The 25,791-nt window shown below is 48.4% G+C and overlaps 1 protein-coding gene across 2 annotated transcripts in view; it reads right to left on the bottom strand.

Moving 5' to 3' along the window:
- The window catches only part of cab39l (calcium binding protein 39-like), a 138,297-nt gene that overhangs the window by 97,677 nt on the left and 14,829 nt on the right, over positions 1 to 25,791 (bottom strand). For both annotated transcript variants that reach the window (XM_038802617.1, XM_038802618.1), the window contains one exon: positions 9,856 to 9,994. In XM_038802617.1, coding sequence (XP_038658545.1) covers positions 9,856 to 9,963 — 108 coding nt within the window. In that variant the 5' untranslated portion in view covers positions 9,964 to 9,994. The remainder of the gene's footprint in view (positions 1 to 9,855; positions 9,995 to 25,791) is intronic.

Raw genomic sequence — 25,791 nt, 5'->3', positions numbered from 1 at the left:
AGGGGGGGACGGAGAGAAAAGCGAGAGGGGGACGGAGAGAAAAGCGAGGGGGTGACGGAGAGAAAAGCGAGGGGGTGACGGAGAGAAAAGCGAGGGGTGACGGAGAGAAAAGCGAGGGGGTGACGGAGAGAAAAGCGCGGGGGTGACGGAGAGAAAAGCGAGGGGGTGACGGAGAGAAAAGCGAGGGGGTGACGGAGAGAAAAGCGAGGGGGTGACGGAGAGAAAGGGGGGGGGGTGACGGAGAGAAAAGCGAGGGGGGTGACGGAGAGAAAAGCGAGGGGGTGACGGAGAGAAAAGCGAGGGGGTGACGGAGAGAAAAGCGAGGGGGGTTGACGGAGAGAAAAGCGAGGGGGTGACGGAGAGAAAAGCGAGGGGGTGACGGAGAGAAAAGCGAGGGGGGTGACGGAGAGAAAAGCGAGGGGGTGACGGAGAGAAAAGCGAGGGGGTGACGGAGAGAAAAGCGAGGGGGGTGACGGAGAGAAAAGCGAGGGGGTGACGGAGAGAAAAGCGAGGGGGTGACGGAGAGCAAAGCGAGGGGGTGACGGAGAGCAAAGCGAGGGGGTGACGGAGAGCAAAGCGAGGGGGTGACGGAGAGCAAAGCGAGGGGGGTGACGGAGAGCAAAGCGAGGGGGTGACGGAGAGCAAAGCGAGGGGGTGACGGAGAGCAAAGCGAGGGGGTGACGGAGAGCAAAGCGAGGGGGTGACGGAGAGCAAAGCGAGGGGTGACGGAGAGCAAAGCGAGGGGGTGACGGAGAGCAAAGCGAGGGGTGACGGAGAGCAAAGCGAGGGGGTGACGGAGAGCAAAGCGAGAGGGGGACGGAGAGCAAAGCGAGAGGGGGACGGAGAGCAAAGCGAGAGGGGGACGGAGAGCAAAGCGAGAGGGGGACGGAGAGCAAAGCGAGAGGGGACGGAGAGCAAAGCGAGAGGGGGACGGAGAGCAAAGCGAGAGGGGGACGGAGAGCAAAGCGAGAGGGGGACGGAGAGCAAAGCGAGAGGGGGACGGAGAGCAAAGCGAGAGGGGGACGGAGAGCAAAGCGAGAGGGGGACGGAGAGCAAAGCGAGAGGGGGACGGAGAGCAAAGCGAGAGGGGGACGGAGAGCAAAGCGAGAGGGGGACGGAGAGCAAAGCGAGAGGGGGACGGAGAGCAAAGCGAGAGGGGGACGGAGAGCAAAGCGAGAGGGGGACGAGAGCAAAGCGAGAGGGGGACGAGAGCAAAGCGAGAGGGGGACGGAGAGGCAAAGCGAGAGGGGGACGGAGAGCAAAGCGAGAGGGGGACGGAGAGCAAAGCGAGAGGGGGAACGGAGAGCAAAGCGAGAGGGGGACGGAGAGCAAAGCGAGAGGGGGACGGAGAGCAAAGCGAGAGGGGGACGGAGAGCAAAGCGAGAGGGGGACGGAGAGCAAAGCGAGAGGGGGACGGAGAGCAAAGCGAGAGGGGGACGGAGAGCAAGCGAGAGGGGGACGGAGAGCAAGCGAGAGGGGGACGGAGAGCAAAGCGAGAGGGGACGGAGAGCAAAGCGAGAGGGGGACGGAGAGCAAAGCGAGAGGGGGACGGAGAGCAAAGCGAGAGGGGGACGGAGAGCAAAGCGAGAGGGGACGGAGAGCAAAGCGAGAGGGGCGAGAGCAAAGCGAGAGGGGGACGAGAGCAAAGCGAGAGGGGGACGGAGAGCAAAGCGAGAGGGGGACGGAGAGCAGCGAGAGGGGGACGGAGAGCAAAGCGAGAGGGGGGACGGAGAGCAAAGCGAGAGGGGGACGGAGAGCAAAGCGAGAGGGGACGGAGAGCAAGCGAGAGGGGGACGGAGCGAAAAGCGAGAGGGGGACGGAGAGCAAAGCGAGAGGGGGACGGAGAGCAAAGCGAGAGGGGACGGAGAGCAAAGCGAGAGGGGGACGGAGAGCAAAGCGAGAGGGGACGGAGAGCAAAGCGAGAGGGGGACGGAGAGCAAAGCGAGAGGGGGACGGAGAGCAAAGCGAGAGGGGGACGGAGAGCAAAGCGAGAGGGGGACGGAGAGCAAAGCGAGAGGGGGACGGAGAGCAAAGCGAGAGGGGTACGGAGAGCAAAGCGAGAGGGGGACGGAGAGCAAGCGGAGGGGGACGGAGAGCAAAGCGAGAGGGGGACGGAGAGCAAAGCGAGAGGGGGACGGAGAGCAAAGCGAGAGGGGGACGGAGAGCAAAGCGAGAGGGGGACGGAGAGCAAAGCGAGAGGGGGACGGAGAGCAAAGCGAGAGGGGGACGGAGAGCAAAGCGAGAGGGGGACGGAGAGCAAAGCGAGAGGGGGGACGGAGAGCAAAGCGAGAGGGGGACGGAGAGCAAAGCGAGAGGGGGACGGAGAGCAAAGCGAGAGGGGGACGGAGAGCAAAGCGAGAGGGGACGGAGAGCAAAGCGGTAGGGGGACGGAGAGCAAAGCGAGGAGGGGGACGGAGAGCAAAGCGAGAGGGGGACGGAGAGCAAAGCGGTAGGGGGACGGAGAGCAAAGCGAGAGGGGGACGGAGAGCAAGCGAGAGGGGGACGGAGAGCAAAGCGAGAGGGGGACGGAGAGCAAAGCGAGAGGGGGACGGAGAGCAAAGCGAGAGGGGGACGGAGAGCAAAGCGAGAGGGGGACGGAGAGCAAAGCGAGAGGGGGACGGAGAGCAAAGCGAGAGGGGGACGGAGAGCAAAGCGAGAGGGGGACGGAGAGCAAAGCGAGAGGGGGACGGAGAGCAAAGCGAGAGGGGGACGGAGAGCAAAGCGAGAGGGGGACGGAGAGCAAAGCGAGAGGGGGACGGAGAGCAAAGCGAGAGGGGGACGGAGAGCAAAGCGAGAGGGGTACTGAGAGCAAAGCGAGAGGGGGACGGAGAGCAAAGCGAGAGGGGGGACGGAGAGCAAAGCGAGAGGGGGACGGAGAGCAAAGCGAGAGGGGGACGGAGAGCAAAGCGAGAGGGGGACGGAGAGCAAAGCGAGAGGGGGACGGAGAGCAAAGCGAGGGGGGACGGAGAGCAAAGCGAGAGGGGGACGGAGAGCAAAGCGAGAGGGGGACGTAGAGCAAAGCGAGAGGGGGACGGGAGAGCAAAGCGAGAGGGGGGACGGAGAGCAAAGCGAGAGGGGGACGGAGAGCAAAGCGAGAGGGGGGACGGAGAGCAAAAGCGAGAGGGGGACGGAGAGCAAAGCGAGAGGGGGAGGAGAGCAAAGCGAGAGGGGGACGGAGAGCAAAGCGAGAGGGGGACGGAGAGCAAAGCGAGAGGGGGACGGAGAGCAAAGCGAGAGGGGGACGGAGAGCAAAGCGAGAGGGGACGAGAGCAAAGCGAGAGGGGGACGAGAGCAGAAGCGAGAGGGGGACGGAGAGCAAAGCGAGAGGGGGGACGGAGAGCAAGCGAGAGGGGGACGGAGAGCAAAGCGAGAGGGGTACGGAGAGCAAAGCGAGAGGGGGACGGAGAGCAAAGCGAGAGGGGGGACGGAGCGCAAAGCGAGAGGGGGACGGAGAGCAAAGCGAGAGGGGGACGGAGAGCAAAGCGAGAGGGGGACGGAGAGCAAAGCGAGAGGGGGACGGAGAGCAAAGCGAGAGGGGGACGGAGAGCAAAGCGAGAGGGGGACGGAGAGCAAAGCGAGAGGGGGACGGAGAGCAAAGCGAGAGGGTGGACGGAGAGCAAAGCGAGAGGGGGACGGAGAGCAAAGCGAGAGGGGGGACGGAGAGCAAAGCGAGAGGGGACGGAGAGCAAAGCGAGAGGGGGACGGAGAGCAAAGCGAGAGGGGGACGGAGAGCAAAGCGAGAGGGGGACGGAGAGCAAAGCGAGAGGGGGACGGAGAGCAAAAGCGAGAGGGGGGAACGGAGAGCAAAAGCGAGAGGGGACGGAGAGCAAAGCGAGAGGGGGGACGGAGAGCAAAGCGAGAGGGGGACGGAGAGCAAAGCGAGAGGGGGACGGGAGAAAAGCGAGAGGGGGACGGAGAGCAAAGCGAGAGGGGGACGGAGAGCAAAGCGAGAGGGGGGACGGAGGAGCAAAGCGAGAGGGGACGAGAGCAAAGCGAGAGGGGGACGGAGAGCAAAGCGAGAGGGGGACGGAGAGCAAAGCGAGAGGGGGACGGAGAGCAAAGCGAGAGGGGGACGGAGAGCAAAGCGAGAGGGGGAACGGAGAGCAAAGCGAGAGGGGGGACGGAGAGAGCAAAGCGAGAGGGGGACGGAGAGCAAAGCGAGAGGGGGACGGAGAGCAGCGAGAGGGGGACGGAGAGCAAAGCGAGAGGGGGACGGAGAGCAAAGCGAGAGGGGGACGGAGAGCAAAGCGAGATGGGGACGGAGAGCAAAGCGAGAGGGGGACGGAGAGCAAAGCGAGAGGGGGGACGAGAGCAAGCGGGGGGGGGGACGGAGAGCAAAGCGAGAGGGGGACGGAGAGCAAAGCGGAGGGGGACGGAGAGCAAAGCGAGAGGGGGACTGAGAGAAGCAGAGAGGGGACGAGCAAGCGAGAGGGGACGGAGAGCAAAGCGAGAGGGGGACGGAGAGCAAAGCGAGAGGGGGACGGAGAGCAAAGCGAGAGGGGGACGGAGAGCAAAGCGAGAGGGGGACGGAGAGCAAAAGCGAGAGGGGGACGGAGAGCAAAGCGAGAGGGGGACGGAGAGCAAAGCGAGAGGGGGACGGAGAGCAAAGCGAGAGGGGGACGGAGAGCAAAGCGAGAGGGGGACGGAGAGCAAAGCGAGAGGGGGACGGAGAGCAAAGCGAGAGGGGGACGGAGAGCAAAGCGAGAGGGGGACGGAGAGCAAAGCGAGAGGGGGACGGAGAGCAAAGCGAGAGGGGGACGGAGAGCAAAGCGAGAGGGGGACGGAGAGCAAAGCGAGAGGGGGACGGAGAGCAAAGCGAGAGGGGGACGGAGAGCAAAGCGAGAGGGGGACGGAGAGAAAGCGAGAGGGGGGACGGAGAGCAAAGCGAGAGGGGGACGGAGAGCAAAGCGAGAGGGGGACGGAGAGCAAAGCGAGAGGGGGACGGAGAGCAAAGCGAGAGGGGGACGGAGAGCAAAGCGAGGGGGGGACGGAGAGCAAAGCGAGAGGGGGACGGAGAGCAAAGCGAGAGGGGGACGGAGAGCAAAGCGAGAGCGGGGGACGGAGAGCAAAGCGAGAGGGGGACGGAGAGCAAAGCGAGAGGGGGACGGAGAGCAAAGCGAGAGGGGGACGGAGAGCAAAGCGAGAGGGGGACCGGAGAGCAAAGCGAGAGGGGGACGGAGAGCAAAGCGAGAAGGGGGACGGAGAGCAAAGCGAGAGGGGGACGAGAGCAAAGCGAGAGGGGGACGGAGAGCAAAGCGAGAGGGGACGGAGAGAAAAGCGAGAGGGGGACGGAGAGAAAAGCGAGAGGGGGACGGAGAGAAAAGCGAGAGGGGGGACGGAGAGAAAAGCGAGAGGGGGACGGAGAGAAAAGCGAGAGGGGGACGGAGAGAAAAGCGAGAGGGGGACGGAGAGAAAAGCGAGAGGGGGACGGAGAGAAAAGCGAGAGGGGGACGGAGAGAAAAGCGAGAGGGGGACGGAGAGAAAAGCGAGAGGGGGACGGAGAGAAAAGCGAGAGGGGGACGGAGAGAAAAGCGAGAGGGGGACGGAGAGAAAAGCGAGAGGGGGACGGAGAGAAAGCGAGAGGGGGACGGAGAGAAAAGCGAGAGGGGGAACGGAGGAGAAAAGCGAGAGGGGGACGGAGAGAAAAGCGAGAGGGGGACGGAGAGAAAAGCGAGAGGGGGACGGAGAGAGAAAGCGAGAGGGGGACGGAGAGAAAAGCGATGAGGGGGACGGAGAGAAAAGCGAGAGGGGGACGGAGGAGAAAAAGCGAGAGGGGGACGGAGAGAAAAGCGAGAGGGGGACGGAGAGAAAAGCGAGAGGGGGACGGAGAGAAAAGCGAGGGGGGGACGAGAGAGAAAAGCGAGAGGGGGACGGAGAGAAAAGCGAGAGGGGGACGGAGAGAAAAGCGAGAGGGGGACGGAGAGAAAAGCGAGAGGGGGACGGAGAGAAAAGCGAGAGGGGGACGGAGAGAAAAGCGAGAGGGGGACGGAGAGAAAGCGAGAGGGGGACGGAGAGAAAAGCGAGAGGGGGACGGAGAGAAAAGCGAGAGGGGGACGGAGAGAAAAGCGAGAGGGGGACGGAGAGAAAAGCGAGAGGGGGACGGAGAGAAAAGCGAGAGGGGGACGGAGAGAAAAGCGAGAGGGGGACGGAGAGAAAAAGCGAGAGGGGGACGGAGAGAAAGCGAGAGGGGGACGGAGAGAAAAGCGAGAGGGGGGACGGAGAGAAAAGCGAGAGGGGGACGGAGAGAAAAGCGAGAGGGGGAGTGAAATGCGAAACAATTCCAACTGTTTTTATTATTCATTCGTGGATTGAGTGTCACAAGCAAGACCAGCATTTATTGCCCCTGACTAACTGCCTTTCAAAAGGTGATGGTAAGCAGGTGCAGCCCATCTAGTATAGAGACAATTACAATAATCTGCAAAGATCAGCATGATGCAGCAATGCATATCTGAATTCGTCAAGTGATGCCGCAACTTAGGGCCACCTGTGAGACTTATTCTTTCATTGATTTAATACAAGCTGGTTTCTACTCAATATAGGACACATTTTGTGCCAAATTGATGCGATTATACAGGCATCCAATAAAAATACCTGCCTTTTACAAGATAACTTTGAAGCCAAGAATTTATTTTCTTGGAAAGTAGTTTTTAAACTGTGTTACACTTCAAATTGAATTCACAAGCAAGCTTTTCTGCAACCTTTTTGTTTTTTGGGCTGCTGCACTGACAAACAAATCCTTTCATTTCAGTTTACATTGGCAAATCTGTTGGAAACATACCATAGCAATTAAACAATTTAATACCATTGCTGTGTTAAACTGTTCTTCCCCGCCTGTGCTCCCCTCCCACTTTGAATATAGTCTTGCATCTCTGAAGACAGAAAGGTCATCAACCTGAAACATCAAATCCCTTTTTCTCTCCATTGATGGTGCCACATCTGATTATTTGCAGTATTTTCTGTTTTTAATTCTGTATTCCAGCATCAGCAGTATTTTATTCATTTCAGAACTCGGGGGCTATCTTCAGAGTACGAGAAATTTCACATTCCAATTAATTTTTCTATTGAACTTTTTGCATACTGACCACAAAACACGTTTTCTTTCTCTCCTGTGGAATTATATTAGTCATCAACAAAAAGCCATTACCTCTCTCTTCTGCCAATTTAATTTATTCACATAAGCAGTTCTGGACAGGAACTATTCAGCCAACTACACCCATTCCTTCTTTTGGTTCACTTATGCTCTTGACAGTATGTTCATTTTAGCAGCAGTTAAATGGTCTCGAAAAACTGTCGCCCCACCTTAAAACATACCATAGATATCAGCAGAAAAATGCCAGCAGCAAAAGCAACTAAACGAAGGAAAACTAACCAATAGTCAGGAGACTTTTAATTAAAAAGAGGCAGCAATATACCAGTCCAAACAGCCTGGAAATATAGGAGGTGCCACTTCGCCTCAAAATGAGAACAGATTAGAAATTTAAATTTTATATTCCTCCCTCTTGCACACCCCTCAACATTTTGAAAATAACTGATCCATACACAATTTCTCGAGCAAAATAGCAGATTGAGGGGTCTATGCCAAAACGTCTTTTGAACATTGCTCATGAACTCGCTGCTGGGAAGCTGTACAAGTTCAGTCAATCTTTCCTGCATTCGTTCTTCAAAAAAGTCCCTCCTCCAGACAGTCCTGTTGAGATTTGGAACTCAATACATGATCAGTTGCAAGATTGAATTCACATCCCTGCATTCTTTGTCTGCTGATAGACCAATCTCAAAGTAGTAAATGCAAGGACCATATACACTGCTTTCACAGAAAATGGACAGAATCTCAGAAGTCAATCTGAAATATCAGTGAAATAAAATAAAGCTCCCAAATTGAACGTAATAAAATATTGATCAAGTCTTTAAGCATTTATCTAGACTCAAAGCAACAAGCAAAATAATGAAAATGGAATTGTTAGTGTCCAATATCTTAATTAAAAAAAAAAAATATTTGGCTCCTTGGTTAACGGCAATATGATGTGTAATCTTTGTGCCACTTTGTCATATTCATCAACTTTAGACATTCTTTGGCAACACAATCTCAATCACACATACAACTTTGGGGGAATAGCAAGTAAGACAAAACTTTCTAGTATCCTTTACAAATAACAACTGTTACAGCATTTCAGTGTGTCTCCAATTTCCTCACGCACACCTTTCCCACTTCACAGCACTTTCTTCAAGTCGGCTTATTTATATCACAGTCTTGTTGTAATTATAGATTACCGAAAGCTTACAAACTTGTGCACAGGTAAAATCATTAAATGACATTCCCATATACTCTTAATATCAACTAAAAATGTGCACAAAACCAGGCTGAGCATTGAAATAAATGTGTAATACTTAAGTGATGCAGGCCAAAATGCATTTAATGATTGACATCAAATGTGCTCGCCAACCTAAAGAGACTGCAAAGCTTAATACCCACAAAGAGCATTGTATGTCGCTCTGAGAGCTTGTATTTTGTATGGGACCACTTCTGCATTAAATGGACTGGTTGTTTCTCTTCTGAAGTGTAGAGTGCGACATTCTTAAATATAAAGACATTATCTGCTACATTCAATGACATGCTCTGTTCCATATCAGTTTATGGAGAAATTAATTTCCAAGAGGAAAGCATTTTGCAAACCGGAAATCCCGAAACGCATGCCTATGAAGATTAAATATATTTTTTTAAAGATTTGACCACATCGATGTCAGCGCTAATACATAGCTGGCACCAAACTAATATGTTATAGTAATACATTTCAATCTTTCTATCACACTTCAATGTTTTCAAAGTCCAGCTCACATCCAGACTGCACTGTACAAGGCATTAGCATACAAATTATCAACATATGCTTAGGAAACTATTTTGTTAACTATTTTAACTTGAGGTATTAGCCCACTTAAATAAACATATTAATTATTTTAAAAATAAATTTTGAGTGCCCAATTCATTTTTTCCAATTAAGGGGCAATTTAGAATGGCCAATCCACCTACCCTGCACATCTTTAGGTTGTGGGGGCAAAACCCACGCAAACACGGGAAGAATGTGCAAACTTCACACGGACAATGACCCAGAGCCGGGATTGAACCTGGGACCTCGGCGTCATGAGGCAGCAGTGCTAACCATTGCGCCACCGTGCTTCCCTAAATAAATGTATTAATACCTCATTAAAATAACTGTTACTAAGTATTCATACAGCTGAGTTTCAAAACACTTGCATTTCCTTCTTGAGGCTTGAAGAACATCCAAGTATTTGCATTTCAAGAAACATGAGTTCTACCATCAGTGATAGAACTCTCATCTGCCACTCAGAAGGTAATGTTTTCCAGCCCTATTTCAAGAGTTGAGCACCTAATCTGTGTAGCATTGTTGTGTTGTCAGAGATTCAACCTCTGAAATAGGATTTAAACTGAGGTTGCTTGTTCAGCTGAACATAAAAGTTCCTGTTGCACTATTTGAAGAGGGGAGTTCTACTGGTATGCCAGTTACACTCAAGTGAACACCACCAAAACAGAATAACTGGTCATTTATCACCTTGCTATGCATCGAATGGCTTCCTCGTTTGCTTACATATCTGAAGCAACCGATCAGATGAAAGGCAGTATACAATGAAAGTTCTTTCCTCCCATAAAAGCCAAACAAAATACTTTAAAAGCATCATTAATTATTCAATTGTAGAACATTGGCACTTTGATTATGACATGACAAAGATACTGGAAAATTTCTTTTGTCAGCTTTCAACTACACTAAACTGCTTCTTTCACTCATGCGTTGAACAAGATTACTCCCACATGACAACACCTTTTCAAGCACTATTAGATACCTTTTCAGCCTTTTTGTCTGAAATGTCCTGCTTTTCCAGCATCGCCATGTTCTCTTTGAGATTTTTGACAATGTCTGCTGGACTTTTGTGTGACTTGAACAGCGGCATTTTTGTTAAGATTTAGTTCACCCTGATTTACCTGTAAATAAACAAATTGAAGAGAAAAAATAAATCAGAGCCAAATTTTTATGCAATTTTTAAACAAAAATGTTATAATCAGCAGTTACCATAAAATGCACATTGAGATCGAGGTCACGTGCTCTTAGCACAAGCATCAAAATTATTTGGCACATCTGGCATATAACACATTTGCCCCTCTTCGACACCGAGCTAGGTTGTATGGAATATTTACTGTCACAACAGTGTCGCCAAACCAATTAGTGACTTGGGTAATTAAACCCATCCTGGTCCTGACAAGCATTTCATCCATATCCCCCCCCCCCATCATGGAAGTTATAAAAGTATGTGGAAAGAACCAGATATTTGCCAATACAAAAGTTGAGCTTACTTTGTGAAGAGAGGTGGGGGAAGAGAGGGAGAATTATCAACTTGAATTACAGTTGCCCTTTTGAGGCAGAAGAGAGTTCTACTTGAAGCCTGCAGACCTTCAATATTCCAGAGCATAGCTATCCACAAAGTGGCTATTAGGCCCCAAAACTATTCAGGAATGAATTATCAGTGATCTTTAAGATACATCTTCAGCCTGTTGCAACATGTATAACCAATAATTTGGAGACCAGTGTAACAATCAGAAAAGAACAGCTGTGATTTTGTTTTCATGAGGAAGGTGTAGGGTACAGTGCAGCTTTATTCCAGGTTGCAGAATGTCTAAGGCTCCGCAAACTTGCAATACTTTAAAAATCATTCTTCCCAAGGCTACGACTCTCATGAAGGTGAAGGAAGCTACGCAAGTGTTTCACTAAAATCTAAGACTTTAACCAGGCTTTGCTCCAGCTCAAAGATATGTAGAAGGATAGGGGCAAAGTTCATAATCTAACCCAACTTTCCAAAGAGTGACACAAAGACGTTCACGGCAACTCATTCCATTAAATGTTTTCATTAATGATGTATTGGATGGTACTTCAAGGGATAGATTTGGGGGAGTACCTGGTCCAGGCATTCCTAAATGTAATGTGGTGTAATGTAATGTGGTGATGGTGGCCACTCACATCAATGCCATGCAAATTGATTTTTGTTCTTCAGACAGCAAAGTCTCAAAACAAGATAAGCGCACAAAACATAAGCACAGTTGTCCGTTCAGGTTTAGAACTATGGGCATGCAACAGGAAGGTTCAGTTGGGGTCAAGGGGAAGGGAGCAGGTATGGGAGGATGAGGAACCTAACAGGCTTACTGATGAAAAGCAGGTATGTGGCATCAAGCACAGCTGTTTTTCAAGAGGCAGCACAGGAGTGACAAGTTGAGCGATCTTCTTCTGTCTTGCACATTTTAACTATTATATAATCTATTGGTAGTATCAAGTTACCAGAATACAAACTGCTTTCTGCCACGTTCAACATTGTTCAGTTGATAACACGCTCACCTCAGACTCAGAAGGCTGTGGATTCAAGTTCCACCCCAGGACTTGAGCACAAAAATCAAGTTGTCACTCCAGTGCTGTTCTGAGGGAGTACTATACTGTCAGAAGATACGCTGTCTTTCAAAGGAGTTTTAAAAACTTCTGCCCATCTAGCTGGATGGAAAAACTTCCCCCTTGCTCTCTCTAAACCCATTGTTTGTTCTCAATCTTATTCAGCCCAAGCCTTTGACCTTCCCATTACCCTGCCTGGTCCCATGTTAGCTGATATTAGAAACAGTTCTTTCCCTCCTCAGATACTGTTCTCCAACCCTGCTCCTCAAAAAAAACACCCATCACTCCTCTAATTTCATGTTTCAATTCCTCTAATCAAGTTTTCAGGCTGGCCATAATATTGAAATAGCACTTAATGGTCACAAAGGGCATGTTTTGTGACCGCAACAAATGATCCTTCCTCAGCTATCTCAACCTAATAGCAGCCTTTGACACAGTTGACGACGCCATACTCCTCCAACATTGTTTCTCTGTCTTCCAACTGTGAGGAACAAGCTTTTAGTGGCTCCATTCTTATTTAGAACATAGAACATTACAGCGCAGTACGGGCTCTTCGGCCCTCGATGTTGCGCCGATCTGCGAAACCATCTGAAGCCTATCTGACCTACACTATTCCATTTTCATCCATATGTCTATCCAGTGACCACTTAAATGCCCTTAAAGTTGGCGAGTCTACTACTGTTGCACGCAGGGCTTCCACATCCCTACTACTCTCTGAGTAAAGAAACTGCCTCTGACATCTGTCCTATATCTACCACCCCTCAATTTAAAGCTATGTCCCCTCGTGTTGGTCATCACCATCCGAGGAAAAAGACTCTCACTGTCCACCCTATCTAACCCTCTGACTATCTTATATGTCTCTATTAAGTCACCTCTCAGCCTTCTTCTCGCTAACGAAAACAACCTCAAGTTTCTGAGCCTTTCCTCATAAGACCTTCCTTCCATACCAGGCAACATCCTAGTAAATCTCCTCTGAACCCTTTCCAAAGATTCCACATCCTTCCTATAATGTGGTGACCAGAACTGCACGCAGTACTCCAGGTGAGGCCGCACCAGAGTTTTGTACAGCTGCAGCGTGACCTCGTGGCTCCGAAACTCAATCCCCCTACTGATAAAGGCTAGCACACCATATGCCTTCTTAACAGCCCTATTAACCTGGGTGGCAACTTTCAGGGATTTATGTACCTGGATGCCGAGATCTCTCTGTTCATCTACCCTACCAAGAATCTTGCCATTAGCCCAGTACTCTGCATTCTTGTTACTCCTTCCAAAGTGAACCACCTCACACTTTTCCGCATTAAACTCCATCTGCCACCTCTCAGCCCAGCTCTGCAGCTTATCTATGTCCCTCTGTAACCTATAACATCCTTCAGCACTATCCACAACTTCACCGACCTTCGTGTCATCTGCAAATTTACTAACCCATCCTTCTACACCCTCTTCCAGGTCATTTATAAAAATGACAAACAGCAGTGGCCCCAAAACAGATCCTTGCGGTACACCACTAGTAACTGAACTCCAGGATGAACATTTGCCATCAACCACCACCCTCTGTCTTCTTTCAGCTAGCCAATTACTGATCCAAACCGCTAAATCACCTTCAATCCCATACTTCCGTATTTTCTGCAATAGCCTACCATGGGGAACCTTATCAAACGCCTTACTGAAATCCATATACACAACATCAACCGCTTTACCCTCATCCACCTGTTTGGTCACCTTCTCAAAAAACTCAATAAGGTTTGTGAGGCATGACCTACCCTTCACAAAACCGTGTTGAGTATCGCTAATCAACTTGTTCTTTTCAAGATGATAAAAAACCCTATCTCTTATAACCTTTTCCAACATTTTACCCACAACCGAAGTAAGGCTCATAGGTCTATAATTACCAGGGTTGTCTCTACTCCCCTCTTGAACAAGGGGACAACATTTGCTATCCTCCAGTCTTCCGGCACTATTCCTGTCGACAAAGCCAGAGAATCACCTGCAAAAGCTTCTCTTCCAACTCTTGTTGCCACTGATGTGCCATCATTGACCCCTCAGCAATAACATCCCAAATCATGTACAATGATGACACCTGGTTCTATTTCATCACCATCTCTCCTGACCCCTCTCCACAGTCTTTAAATCGTTGTGCATCTGTCCAACATCCAACACTGGATGAGAAATTTATTCCAACTAAATGTGATGAAGATCGAAGCCACAGTCTTCAGTTCCCGTCACAAATTCTGTTCCCTATTTATCAGCTCCATCCCTCTCCCGAGCAAACGTCAGAGGCTGAACCAGATTATTTGTGCTAGGACCGCAACATTATTTATTAATGATTTGGATGAGGAAACTCAATGCATCATCTCCAAATTTGCAGATGTTTCAAAGCTGGGTGGGAGGGAGGGCGAGCTGTGAGGTGGATGCAAAGATGCTTCAGCATGATTTGGACAGGTTGAGTGAGTGGGCATATGCATGGCAGATGCAGTATAATGTGGATAAATGCGAGGTTATCCGCTTGGGTAGCAAAAATAGGAAGGCAGATTATTATTTGAAAGGGTGTAAATTGAGAGAGGTAGATACTCAGCTTGGTGTCCTCATATGCATCAGTCGCTGAAATTAAGCGTGCAGGTACAGCAGGCAGTAAAGAAGGCAAATGGTGTGTTGGCCTTCATAGCGAGAGGATGAGTAAAGGAATAGGGATGTTTTACGACAATTGTATGGGGCATTGGTGAGGCCACACCTGGAGTATTGTTTGCCATTTTGGTATACTTATCTGAGGAAGGATGTTGTTGCTAGGGAGTGCAGCAAAGGTTTACCAGGCTGATTCCTGGGATGGCGGGGATGTCACATGAAGAGAGACTAGGTTGGTTAGGATTCTATTAATTGGGTACGGCATGGTGGCGCAGTGGTTAGCGTTGCTGCCCACTGCACTGAGGATCCCAGCTCCGGGTCACTATCCATGTGGAGTTTGCACATTCTCCCGTGTCTGCGTGGGTCTTAACCAACCCAAAGACGTGCAGAGTAGGTGAACTGGCCATGTATAAATCAGTAAAAAATTTATCCAAGGCCAAACGGTACAAACACTAATTTTGCGTTGGAGAAATAGGGTATCCTCCCCTCAGTACCAACGTACGGGGAGTGGGAGTAGGATACTCTGATTATTAAAACAGTTCACAACACAGTTGTACAAAAAAAACAAACGGTACAAGCATTAAACTTTGCGTTGGAGACCAAATACCCTCGCCTCTGTACCATGCTAAATTGTCCCTTAATTGGGGAAAAAATAATTGGGTACTCTAAATTTTTTAAAGTAATTTAAAAAGAGGATTATATTCATTGGAGTTCAGAGGAGTGAGAAAGGACACTTAAAAAATTCTAACAGGATTAGACTGGGCAGATTCAGAACAAATGTTCCCGATGGCGGGAAGTCCAGAGCGAGGGGGTCATTGTTTAAGGATAAGGGGTATGGACTCAGATGAGGAGAAATGTCTTCACCCAGAGAGTGCTGAATCAGTGGAATTCAGTAGTTGCGGCCAAAACATTGTGTGATTTGAAGAAGGACTTAGATATAGCACTTGGGGCTAAAAGGGATCAAGGGATATTGAGGGGGGTGGGGGGCTGAAAGAGAGATCAAGCTGATCAGCCATGATAATAACGAACCGCGCACCACGCTCGAAGGGCTGAGTGGCCTCTTCTTGCATCTATTTTCTATGTATGTTTGCAACTTTGGTGTCATAATTTATCCCTGGGTGAGCTTGTGACCATAGCCCACACCCAACACTAGGGCTATCTATTTCTACCTTTGCAACATGGCCCAACTCCACCCCGGCCTCAGTTAATCTGCTACTGAACCCTTATCTGTGCCTTTGTTACCTCTAGACTTCACCATTCCAACACACTTATTCAACCGTACCTTCTATATACTTGATGCCACCCAAAACTCTTCTACACATGCCCTAATTTGCACCAAGTCCAATTCACCTGCCATCCCTATGCTGCCTGAGATACATGGGTTCCTGGTTATGCAATCCCTAGATTTTAAAATTCACATGCGGGATTTCAAGTCCTTTCATGCTCTCAATTCTTCCAATTTGGTAATCTCCTCCAGTTCCACAACCATTTGAGATATCCGCCCACTTCCAATTCAGACTTCTTAAACATCCCATATTTCAGTTGCCACATCATTGGCCAGCATGCCATCAGCTTCCAAGGCCCTATAATTTGGAATTTCCTCTCCAAATATCCAGATATTTTTTCCTTCTTTAAGGTGTTCCATAAAACCTACCATTTCATCTGCCCCAATATCTCATTTTGCTCAGTGTCGGCTTTTATTTGACAATATCCTTGTGCAGTGCCCTGGCATGTTTTATGTTCAAAGTACTATATAAATGCAATTTGTTGCAGCTATAAAACAAAATTGCTTTCAACATAGGGAGGACAGAGAAGAAAGTGGGGTGACAGAAGTGCAGCAAAAGTTGGATAGGTATACAAAACAATATTTCTATGCAACCATGCAAGGATCATCACTGTAGACAAACTAATAATCATTTCGAATATAAAAGAATTGAATAGGTTTGTGTTTGCAATTTTCCCTCAAAGCCAAGTATTTAAAAAATTTAGAGTACCCAATTCATTTTTTCCAATTAAGGGGCAATTTAGCGTGGCCTATCCACCTACTGTGCACATGTTTGGATTGTGGGGAAGAGACCCATTCAGACATGGGAAGAATGTGCAAACTCCACACGGACAATGACCAGGGGCCAGGATCGAACCTGGGTTCTCGCCGCATTGAGGCAGCAGTGCTAACCACTGCAATACCGTGCCTCCCTCTCACAGCCAAGCCTTGACCTGGGCTGAACATTGAGATGCAGAACAGAGGTCCTGCAAATCATTTGCAAACAAAGAGAATTTTTCAAGTCAGGGGATACGAGTAAATCCATTCTCACTCATCACTTAGTAACTCGCTACAGAATGCTATTGAGACCAACTACCTTCCCCCTCATTTAAAGAAGTGTATATCAAACGAAGGGAGACAATTTTGAAGTAGGAAAAAATCAAGAAGCATGTACTAAAATACAATGTTTTCATTACTGGAATATGCTGACCATCGTGTTTTGTTCATCTATGGTTGATTACCTTGTTACAATCCCCATGGAGACCGATTCTGAGATTTGAATTCCCGGTAACCAATTTAACATATGCTAAGATTTCACATCAAGACTTTTACTGCAACAAACAAGCTAAAATCAACATTGATGAAGCATTACTTAGTTGCTAACGAATACACAAAAACTACAGAAAAGCCCTTATTAGTGCTTTAACACACTTTAAATTTATATTTTAAAAAGTGGTGCATAGTTTTAGAGTACCCAATTATCTTTTTTCCAATTAAGGGCAATTTAGCTTGGTCAATCCACCTAACCTGTACATCTTTGGATTGTGGGGGTGAAACCCACGCAGCCACAGGGAGAATGTGCAAACTCCACACAGACAGTGACCCAGGGCTGGGATTCGATTCTGGGTCCTCAGCGCCTAGCCCTAGTGCTAACCACTGCGCCACACGCCGCCCAAACTCCACACCACTTTTACTCGTTGCAGAACACTGGATTACAGCAAGTAATTCAAAGTTACTCCCAGCTTCTAATTGGATCACTTCTCCCTGCTTCAATGGGCCACAACAAAGTTCTGTGACCAAAGGTCCTTTTCCTCAGTCTTCTGAGAAATTCGAAACAAGCTTCCAATATTGTTGTGAGAGTACCTTTAAGAAATGGATGTTTAAGCAATGTACCTTTAAGAAATGGAGCAGCTCATATTACTGAAGTGATGTCAGAGTGTGGGTGGAGCTGGGTTTTTAGCTCAGCCATTTTGCAGTGTTTTCGTTGTTTCAATCTTGAGGAAAAGAGCTTGGGTGTGTCTGTGTTTTGCAGGGAGCTGGATTTGCTGTGATCTCTGCCATGAAAGACTATCTCTGAATCATTTGGGTGATTTAAACTCATAATAGTAATGTCTTTAACCTGATGTGTTTCTGTTGTTAAAGGTGTTAAGTCTTTTGGAGGTTTGAAGGAACATTTTGAGGGATTATTTAGTGTTGTATTATTTTTGGGGTTATCTTTGGAGTAAGGGGTGGTAAATGATCCAATGTTTATTTAAAAAGGTTAAGTTGAATTCATGGAATAAACACGGTTTTGTGTTTAAAAACCCATGTGTCCATAATTGTAATACCACACCTGGCGACCAAACCGTGTGCTTCAAAAGCAACAATACATTAAAGGGAGAGGTTGGTTGAACTCCATGATACATTTTGGGGTTCTGAAAACACTGCTCCCATAACAATATCATGGCGCATTCAGTGATTCCTTACCCTGGCCTCGTCAGCATGATTTTCCCAGTGATCTCAGATTTCCAAGAATCGTGTCTCTTTGACCAGAAAATGTCATCCCATCTGCATTTTGTGTGGTAGCTAACAAAGAAACAGCCTTTTTCTCTCTACTGACTACAGCAGTTGCTGTCCTGTCTCTCTCTGGGAACCCCTCTCTTTCTGCCCAGGCTTTCTTTTTGAATCAGACTGCCTGGGAGTCTGCAGGTCTGTCCTTGGCAAAATTGGCTGCTCTGTACTTTGTTTTCAGATGTTAAATCTGACACATACATTTCAATAGCACCTCACCTGGACTCCCATCCCCATGGTAACCAGATCACATAGGCTCATCAATGGACGACACTAGCAAGAGGTCACATTTCCCTTTCATTACACCATTTTACCCTGAATTTAAAAAAGTGACAGCATAACCATCTTATAAAACCTTGCAATTATAACACCTCCAGTTACTGGAATGTAAAATGGGTAAATCTATAAGTATACTGCCTTCGGGAAGGTGGAGTGTTCTGAACGAGGGGTTAAAACATACTGCTGGAGCAGAGCAGAGGTGCTATGTGCTGGATATTTGTACTTGGTTTGACAAAAATATTTTGATATTAACAACAGGCTTCAAACTTGGAAGCATGTTCCATTCCACAGCTTAACACAAGCACAAGAAATTGACGAATATGCCTGGAAAAAAGATCTCAAACACACTTTATAAACTTGATGCACCTAAAAATAGAAGGTTTTTTTTAAAACAAAGTACAAATGTCATTCACAAACTTTGCAGTTCCTTTGTCCAACATCCAATGGAGGAAATCTGAAAACGATTTCACCAATGGGCAAATCTACTCCTAAACTAGAGCAGTCTCCAATTATGAAACAAATGAAAACATTAAAACAGTAGAAATTGCAATAAGGAGCCACTTGCATTTTTAAAATGTACAAGAATGTGAGGTTTTACAAGATAGATATGCTGTCTCTTTCAGGGAAAAATGGCATAATAAAAAGGGAAATGTGGCCTCTTGCTAATGCTGCCCATTGAGGAGTCTTTGTGGCCGGGTTAACATAGGGACAGGGGGTCCAGGTCAGGTGCTTTTGAAATGTGTCCGGCTGAATATCACAAGTATCAAATATGCTGCAGCATCTCATCCAATTAGGTACTCTTCAACGTAGAGTTAAGATAGTCTTTGCTAAGGGCAGTACGGAGGCGCAGTGGTTAGCACTGCTGTCTCACGGCACCAAAGTCCCAGGTTCGATCCCGGCTCTGGGTCACTGTCCGTGTGAAGTTTGCACATTCTCCCTGTGTTTGAGTGGGTTTCACCCCACAACCTAAAGATGTGCAGGGTAGGTGGATTGGCCACACTAAATTACCCCTTAATTGGAAAAAATTAACTGGGTACTCTAAATTTTTAAAAAAGATAGTCTTTGCGAGCATGATATTTCGGTCAGGGTTCGAGGATAAAGCAGGTGAAAAATCATGCAGCCATCCAGCAGGTCCGAAGGTCATTTTCTCTGATGCCGACTCCAAATTACCACTTAAGAAATTTAACTTCACAATTTGAACTCTCAATCTCTGGACCATAACCACCAGTGCTCTACATTACGTAACTGGGATACCAATTTTCACCAATCTTCGAGGCATGCTGCGGTTCAGCTAGTAGTCCCAAAGCCTTCACTTTTGTGGTTCTGCTTTCTAATTTAGCCCATAGCTGCACATACTCCCTCAGCAGAACCTCTTTCTTAGTCTTACCCATGTTCTTGGTATCCACATGGACCGCACAAGTGAAATTTTTCCCTCCTATTTCAAGTTTCTGTCCAGCCACAAGGAAATATCTTTAACCTGGCACTGAGCAGGCAACACAGCCTATGAAACTCTCACTCAGCTGCAGAGAACGGTATCTTTCTCTTGAACTTGCTGTCCTCAATTATTACTGCATTCTTTTATGCTTGCCTAACCTGGAATGCAACCCCCTCTCTTACATTTGTGCTGTGGTCAGTTTGCTCATTCTCCCTGCAATCCCTGCTCTTGCTCATACATGCTGCAAGAACCTTGCACCTGTTGGACAAGTGCATAGGCTGAGGCTCCCCCAGTGATACCTTCTGGATCCACATAGCTGCCTCACTTCTTGTTCCTGACCATGGGCCGAATTGGAGGGGACTGTCTCCTGGAACGAGTCCAGCTAAGTTTCGCCCTTTCTGATGCATTACCATATCCTAAACTCACACCTCAGCACTCTAGCTCTGAACTGAAGTTGCTAGAGCTGCAAACATTCATTGTTATGAATCACACTAGTGTCCACATGTTGCAGCTGCAACACATCATCTGCCCTTTGATCTCAATTATATTTTATTTAATTAGTTAGGATTTCACATCTTCAAATATCTACTCAGTGATTATTTAGCTATAAAGACCCTCCCAGTGCTCTACCTGGACAGCACTGAAATGGTCAAAATAGTGTACTGGGACTAAGCGTTCCTTTAGCCCTCTCAAAAGACAAACAGGCATTTGAATCTATTTGCATTTATTTAGTAATTTAGATAAATGCAACAGGTTGAGTTATTGATTCATAAATAAAATCATCACCGGCATAAATCAACAGACAAATTCAGAATCTCTCCTCCTCTCTGGATACAAGCCCTGAAAGGGTGTTTTGGCGACAATGGACTTCTGTGCAGGTGTGTGGTTATGTTTGGCAAGGTAGTGCAGCGGTTTGGCGTTGCCTTCTGAGATGGGTGACCAGGAGTCTCTCCCACTCTTACCTTCTGCCACTGGGATTTGTGGAAGGATTTACAAGTTTTTTTTAAACCAAACAATTTTATTGAGGTATTTTTTGGCATTGTAAACAGTTACAGATAACAACAAAAAACGCAAAAATGAGCAAACATCAACGTAAAATCAAACCATACTGCACAAGCCCGCTCCTCTCCCATCGACACCACCCACCTATTTATCCCTCCTACTCTACTCTAATCTCTCCTCTCCTCTCCCCTCCCCCCCCCCCCCCCCCCCCCCCCGCTGACGTTCACTCTCCCGCGAAGAAGTCAATGAATGGTTGCCACCTTTGGGCGAACCCCAGTACAGGTCCCCTCAAGGCAAACTTAATTTTTTCCATACCCAGAAAACTTGACATGTCCGAAAGCCATAGCTCAGTCTTCGGGGGTTTTGAGTCCCTCCATGCCAACAGTATTCATCACCGGGCTATCAAGGAAGCAAAGGCCAGAACATCAGCCTCTTTCTTGCCTTGGACTCTTCCGAAACTCTTCTGGTCTTCCGAACCCCAAAAATTGCCACCCCTGGACTCATCACCAGCCTTGTTTTTAGCACCCGGGACATGATCCCCGCAAATCCCTCCCAGTACCCCCTAAGCTTAGGACATGCCCAAAACATGTGAACGTGGTTTGCTTACCCTCTACCCCAAAGAATTTGCTCATTCGAGCTACAGTCATGTGGGCCCGGTGAATGACCTTAAATTGAACCAGGCTGAGCCTGGCACATGCTGCGGTTGAGTTTACCCTACTCAGGGCTTCTGCCCACAGCCCGTCCTCCATCTCCCCGCCAAGCTCCTCCTCCCATTTGAGTTTCAGTTCCTCCGTCTGAGCCTCTTCCCCCTTCATGAGCACCTTATAAATATCTGAGACCCTGCCCTCTCTTCCTTCTCCTCTAGAGACTATTCTGTCTTGGATCCCTATTGGCGGGAGGCGTGGGAAGGATGGGACCTGTCTGCGGACAAAGTCCCGCATCTGTAAGTACCTGAAATAATTTCCCTTTACCAGACCAAATTTCTCCTCCAAGCCCCTCAAACTCGCAAAGCTCTCCTCCAGGAACATATCGCCCACCCTCCTCACCCGCCGCCATGTTCGAAACCCCCCATCCATGTTCCCGGGGGCAAATCGATGGTTATCACATATTGGAGCTCAGACAGACGCACCCACCTCCCCTACATGCCTCCTCCACTGGCCCCATATCCGCAGGGCCGCCCCCACTACCGGGCTGGTGGAGTAACTGGCCGGCGACAGCGGTCGGGGAGCCGTGACCAGGGTTGCCAAACTGGTGGAAGGATTTACAAGTTGATACTCAACCTCTTTAGCCACGTAATAAACACACCTTCTTTGGCCTTCAAGTCATGGACTAAGAATTCAACCCAGAGCTGTTGGTTCAGAGACAAGGACATAGCCAACTGCGCCATGAGACCAAGCTTCAGAATATTAGCTGCTTTAAGATTGAAGGTTAACAACTGTGGTCTCATTTGTACAAAAGTTAGTTCCTCACAGTGTTAGTTCCGGTGTTTACTAGAACCTTTGTCATAAAGCTGAAGATTTGGATTATGATTCTGACCCTCAATAAGAAAAATATTTTAGAAGCATGTTAAGATAAACTCTGCAGGCGATCTCCAATGACGACACATAGGTGGAGGTCACACATTGGGTGGCTTTTCCTACACTCTTCGTTTTTGGCTCTTTTCACACGGTTTTGGGGAGAATTTAACCTAGAGATGTTGAAATACGAGGGGGTACTGGAAGAAAGGGTGCGAGCGACAGTCCGTTGGTAAGCTCCGGTTCAGTAGGGAGTGCTGTGAGAGGAAGGATGGCAGGAGCAAACTCGCTGGGTGGGGGTGGCTGAAGTGATGGCGATTGAATTCGAGCAGCAGTTCGTCAAGCATTTCAATAGGCATCAAAAGAAGATGATGTCCTCGCTCAAGGAATTGGTGGATGACACACTTTTCCTGATAAAGGAGGCATTGGGAAAGATGTTGACGGCAATGCAGGAGCAAGGAGAGGTGTTGAAGGGGGTGGAGGAAGCATTGTCGCGGCACAGCAACCAGTTCACCTCAATGGGTGAGGAGCTGCAGAAGGTGCAGGAGAGTAACAGAGGTTGAGAGCCAAACTGGAGGACCTGGAGAACAGATCACAAAGGCACAATCTGAGGATCTGGATGGTTTGCCAGAGGGGCTGGAAGCCGACAGAGTATTTTTCGGAGATGTTCGCCAAGTTGTTGGGGGTGGAGGAGGACCCCAACCTTCCTGAGCTGGGCAAGGCTCACCAGTCGCTCCAGCTGTAGCAGAAGGCAAATGAACCACCGAGAGCTGTGATTGTCTGCTTCCAGAGCTACCAGGTAAAGGAAAAAGTGTTGAGATGGGCGAAGTTGAACCGAGATGGGAAGGCAGTGGTATTCATATATACCAATATCTCATGTCGGATCTGGCAAGAAGGTGGGCGGCCTTTAGTCAGGCAAAGGCGGCGTTGTATTTTGAGGTGGGCCGTTTTGGATGGTCTACCGGTGAAGCTGAGGGTCACACACAACACCAGAGACTACTATTTTGCAATGGTGGAGGCGTTTGTAAAGGCGAAAGGACTGGGACTGAATGGAGTTTGGACTATGTGGTTTTTATCTATTTGTTTTCTTTCACGTTGGGGCTGGATTGGGGTAATTTGTTCAGATTGATTTCTTCTGTGTTGGGGGACTATTGTGTTGGGAGTGCTTGAAGGTCTGGGTGTGAGGGGCCTCTGTGCGGGTTTTCTTTTTGGTATTAGGTATGTGGGGAGAGGGCTCTGGCAAGGGCCACTTCGACAGTAAACCTAAATTGGCTACTGAATGGGAGCAAGTTAGGGTGAAGGGCCGCGGCTGTTGGAACCTGGATGGGCAGGTTATGCTGGGGGGGGGGGGGGGGGGGGGGGGGGGAAGAGAGAGAGAGAGAGAGAGAGAGAGAGAGAGAGAGAGAGAGAGAGAGAGAGAGGGTGGGTGAGAGTTAGTGTCTGCAGAGAATCCTATCCCAGATCTCCTTGTGAGGAGAAAGGAATTACAGGCAATGTTTGACCTTCTGTCTACAGGAAGGGCGGTTCGGAAGTTGAGGCGGGCAAAGGGGGCTGTATAAGAGTATGGGGAGAAGGCCAGTCACTTGCTGGTGGGCCAGCTCCACCGGCAGGCGGCTGCGACAGAAATTGTTCAGGACCTGCTTGGGGCAGAGGAGTTGGTGGTGGTGTCGGTGCAGGTGAATAAGGCATTTGAGGAGTTTTAGAACATAGAACATTACAGCGCAGTACGGGCCCTTCGGCCCTCGATGTTGCGCCGACCTGTGAAACCATCTGAAGCCTATCTGACCTACACTATTCCATTTTCATCCATATGTCTATCCAGCGACCACTTAAATGCCCTTAAAGTTGGCGAGTCTACTACTGTTGCACGCAGGGCGTCCACACCCCTACTACTCTGAGTAAAGAAACTGCCTCTGACATCTGTCCTATATCTACCTCCCCTCAATTTAAAGCTATGTTGGTCATACCATCCGAGGAAAGAGACTCTCACTGTTCACCCTATCTAACCCTCTGACTATCTTATATGTCTCTATTAAGTCACCTCTCAGCCTTCTCCTCTCTAACGAAAACAACCTCAAGTCCCTGAGCCTTTCCTCGTAAGACCGTCCCTCCATACCAGGCAACATCCTAGTAAATCTCCTCTGAACCCTTTCCAAAGCTTCCACATCCTTCCTATAATGTGGTGACCAGAACTGCACGCAGTACTCCAGGAGCGGCCGCACCAGAGTTTTGTACAGCTGCAGCATGACCTTGTGGCTCCGAAACTCAATCCCCCTACTGATAAAGGCTAGCACACCATATGCCTTCTTAACAGCCCTATTAACCTGGGTGGCAACTTTCAGGGATTTATGTACCTGGATGCCGAGATCTCTCTGTTCATCTACACTACCAAGAATCTTGCCATTAGCCCAGTACTCTGCATTCTTGTTACTCCTTCCAAAGTGAACCACCTCACACTTTTCCGCATTAAACTCCATCTGCCACCTCTCAGCCCAGCTCTGCAACTTATCTATGTCCCTCTGTATCCTATAACATCCTTCAGCACTATCCACAACTTCACCGACCTTCATGTCATCTGCAAATTTACTAACCCATCCTTCTACACCCTCTTCCAGGTCATTTATAAAAATGACAAACAGCAGTGGCCCCAAAACAGATCCTTGCGGTACACCACTAGTAACTGAACTCCAGGATGAACATTTGCCATCAACCACCACCCTCTGTCTTCTTTCAGCTAGCCAATTACTGATCCAAACCGCTAAATCACCTACAATCCCATACTTTCGTATTTTCTGCAATAGCCTACCGTGGGGAACCTTATCAAATGCCTTACTGAAATCCATATACACAACATCAACCGCTTTACCCTCATCCACCTGTTTGGTCACCTTCTCAAAAAACTTAATAAGGTTTGTGAGGCATGACCTACCCTTCACAAAACCGTGTTGAGTATCGCTAATCAACTTGTTCTTTTCAAGATGATTATAAACCCTATCGCTTATAACCTTTTCCAACATTTTACCCACAACCGAAGTAAGGCTCACAGGTCTATAATTACCAGGGTTGTCTCTACTCCCCTTCTTGAACAAGGGGACAACATTTGCTATCCTCCAGTCTTCCGGCACTATTCCTGTCGACAAAGACGACATAAAGATCAAGGACAAAGGCTCTGCAATCTCCTCCCTGGCTTCCCAGAGAATCCTAGGATAAATCCCATCTGGCCCAGGGGACTTATCTATTTTTACACTTTCCAAAATTGCTGACACCTCCTCCTTGTGAACCTCAATTCCATCTAGCCTGGTCGACTGAACCTGAGTATTCTCCTCGACAACATTGTCTTTCTCCTGAACACTGACGAAAAATATCCATTTAACGCTTCCCCTATCTCCTCTGATTCCACCCACAACTTTCCACTACTATCCTTGATTGGCCCTAATCTTGCTCTAGCCATTCTTTTGTTTCTGATATACCTATAGAAAGCCTTAGGGTTTTCCTTGATCCTATCCGCCAACGACTTTTCGTGTCCTCTCCTTGCTCTTCTTAACTCTCCCTTTAGGTCCTTCCTGGCGAACTTGTAACTCTCAAGTGCCCTAACTGAGCCTTCATGTCTCATCCTAACATAAGCCTTCTTCTTCCTCTTGACAAGTGCTTCAACTTCCTTAGTAAACCACGGTTCCCTTGCTC

The sequence above is a fragment of the Scyliorhinus canicula genome, chromosome 7 (assembly GCF_902713615.1).
Source record: "Scyliorhinus canicula chromosome 7, sScyCan1.1, whole genome shotgun sequence".
Lineage (NCBI taxonomy): Eukaryota > Metazoa > Chordata > Chondrichthyes > Carcharhiniformes > Scyliorhinidae > Scyliorhinus > Scyliorhinus canicula.
Note: the sequence above shows the minus strand (reverse complement) of the source record. Positions and strands in the feature narration are given on the sequence as shown.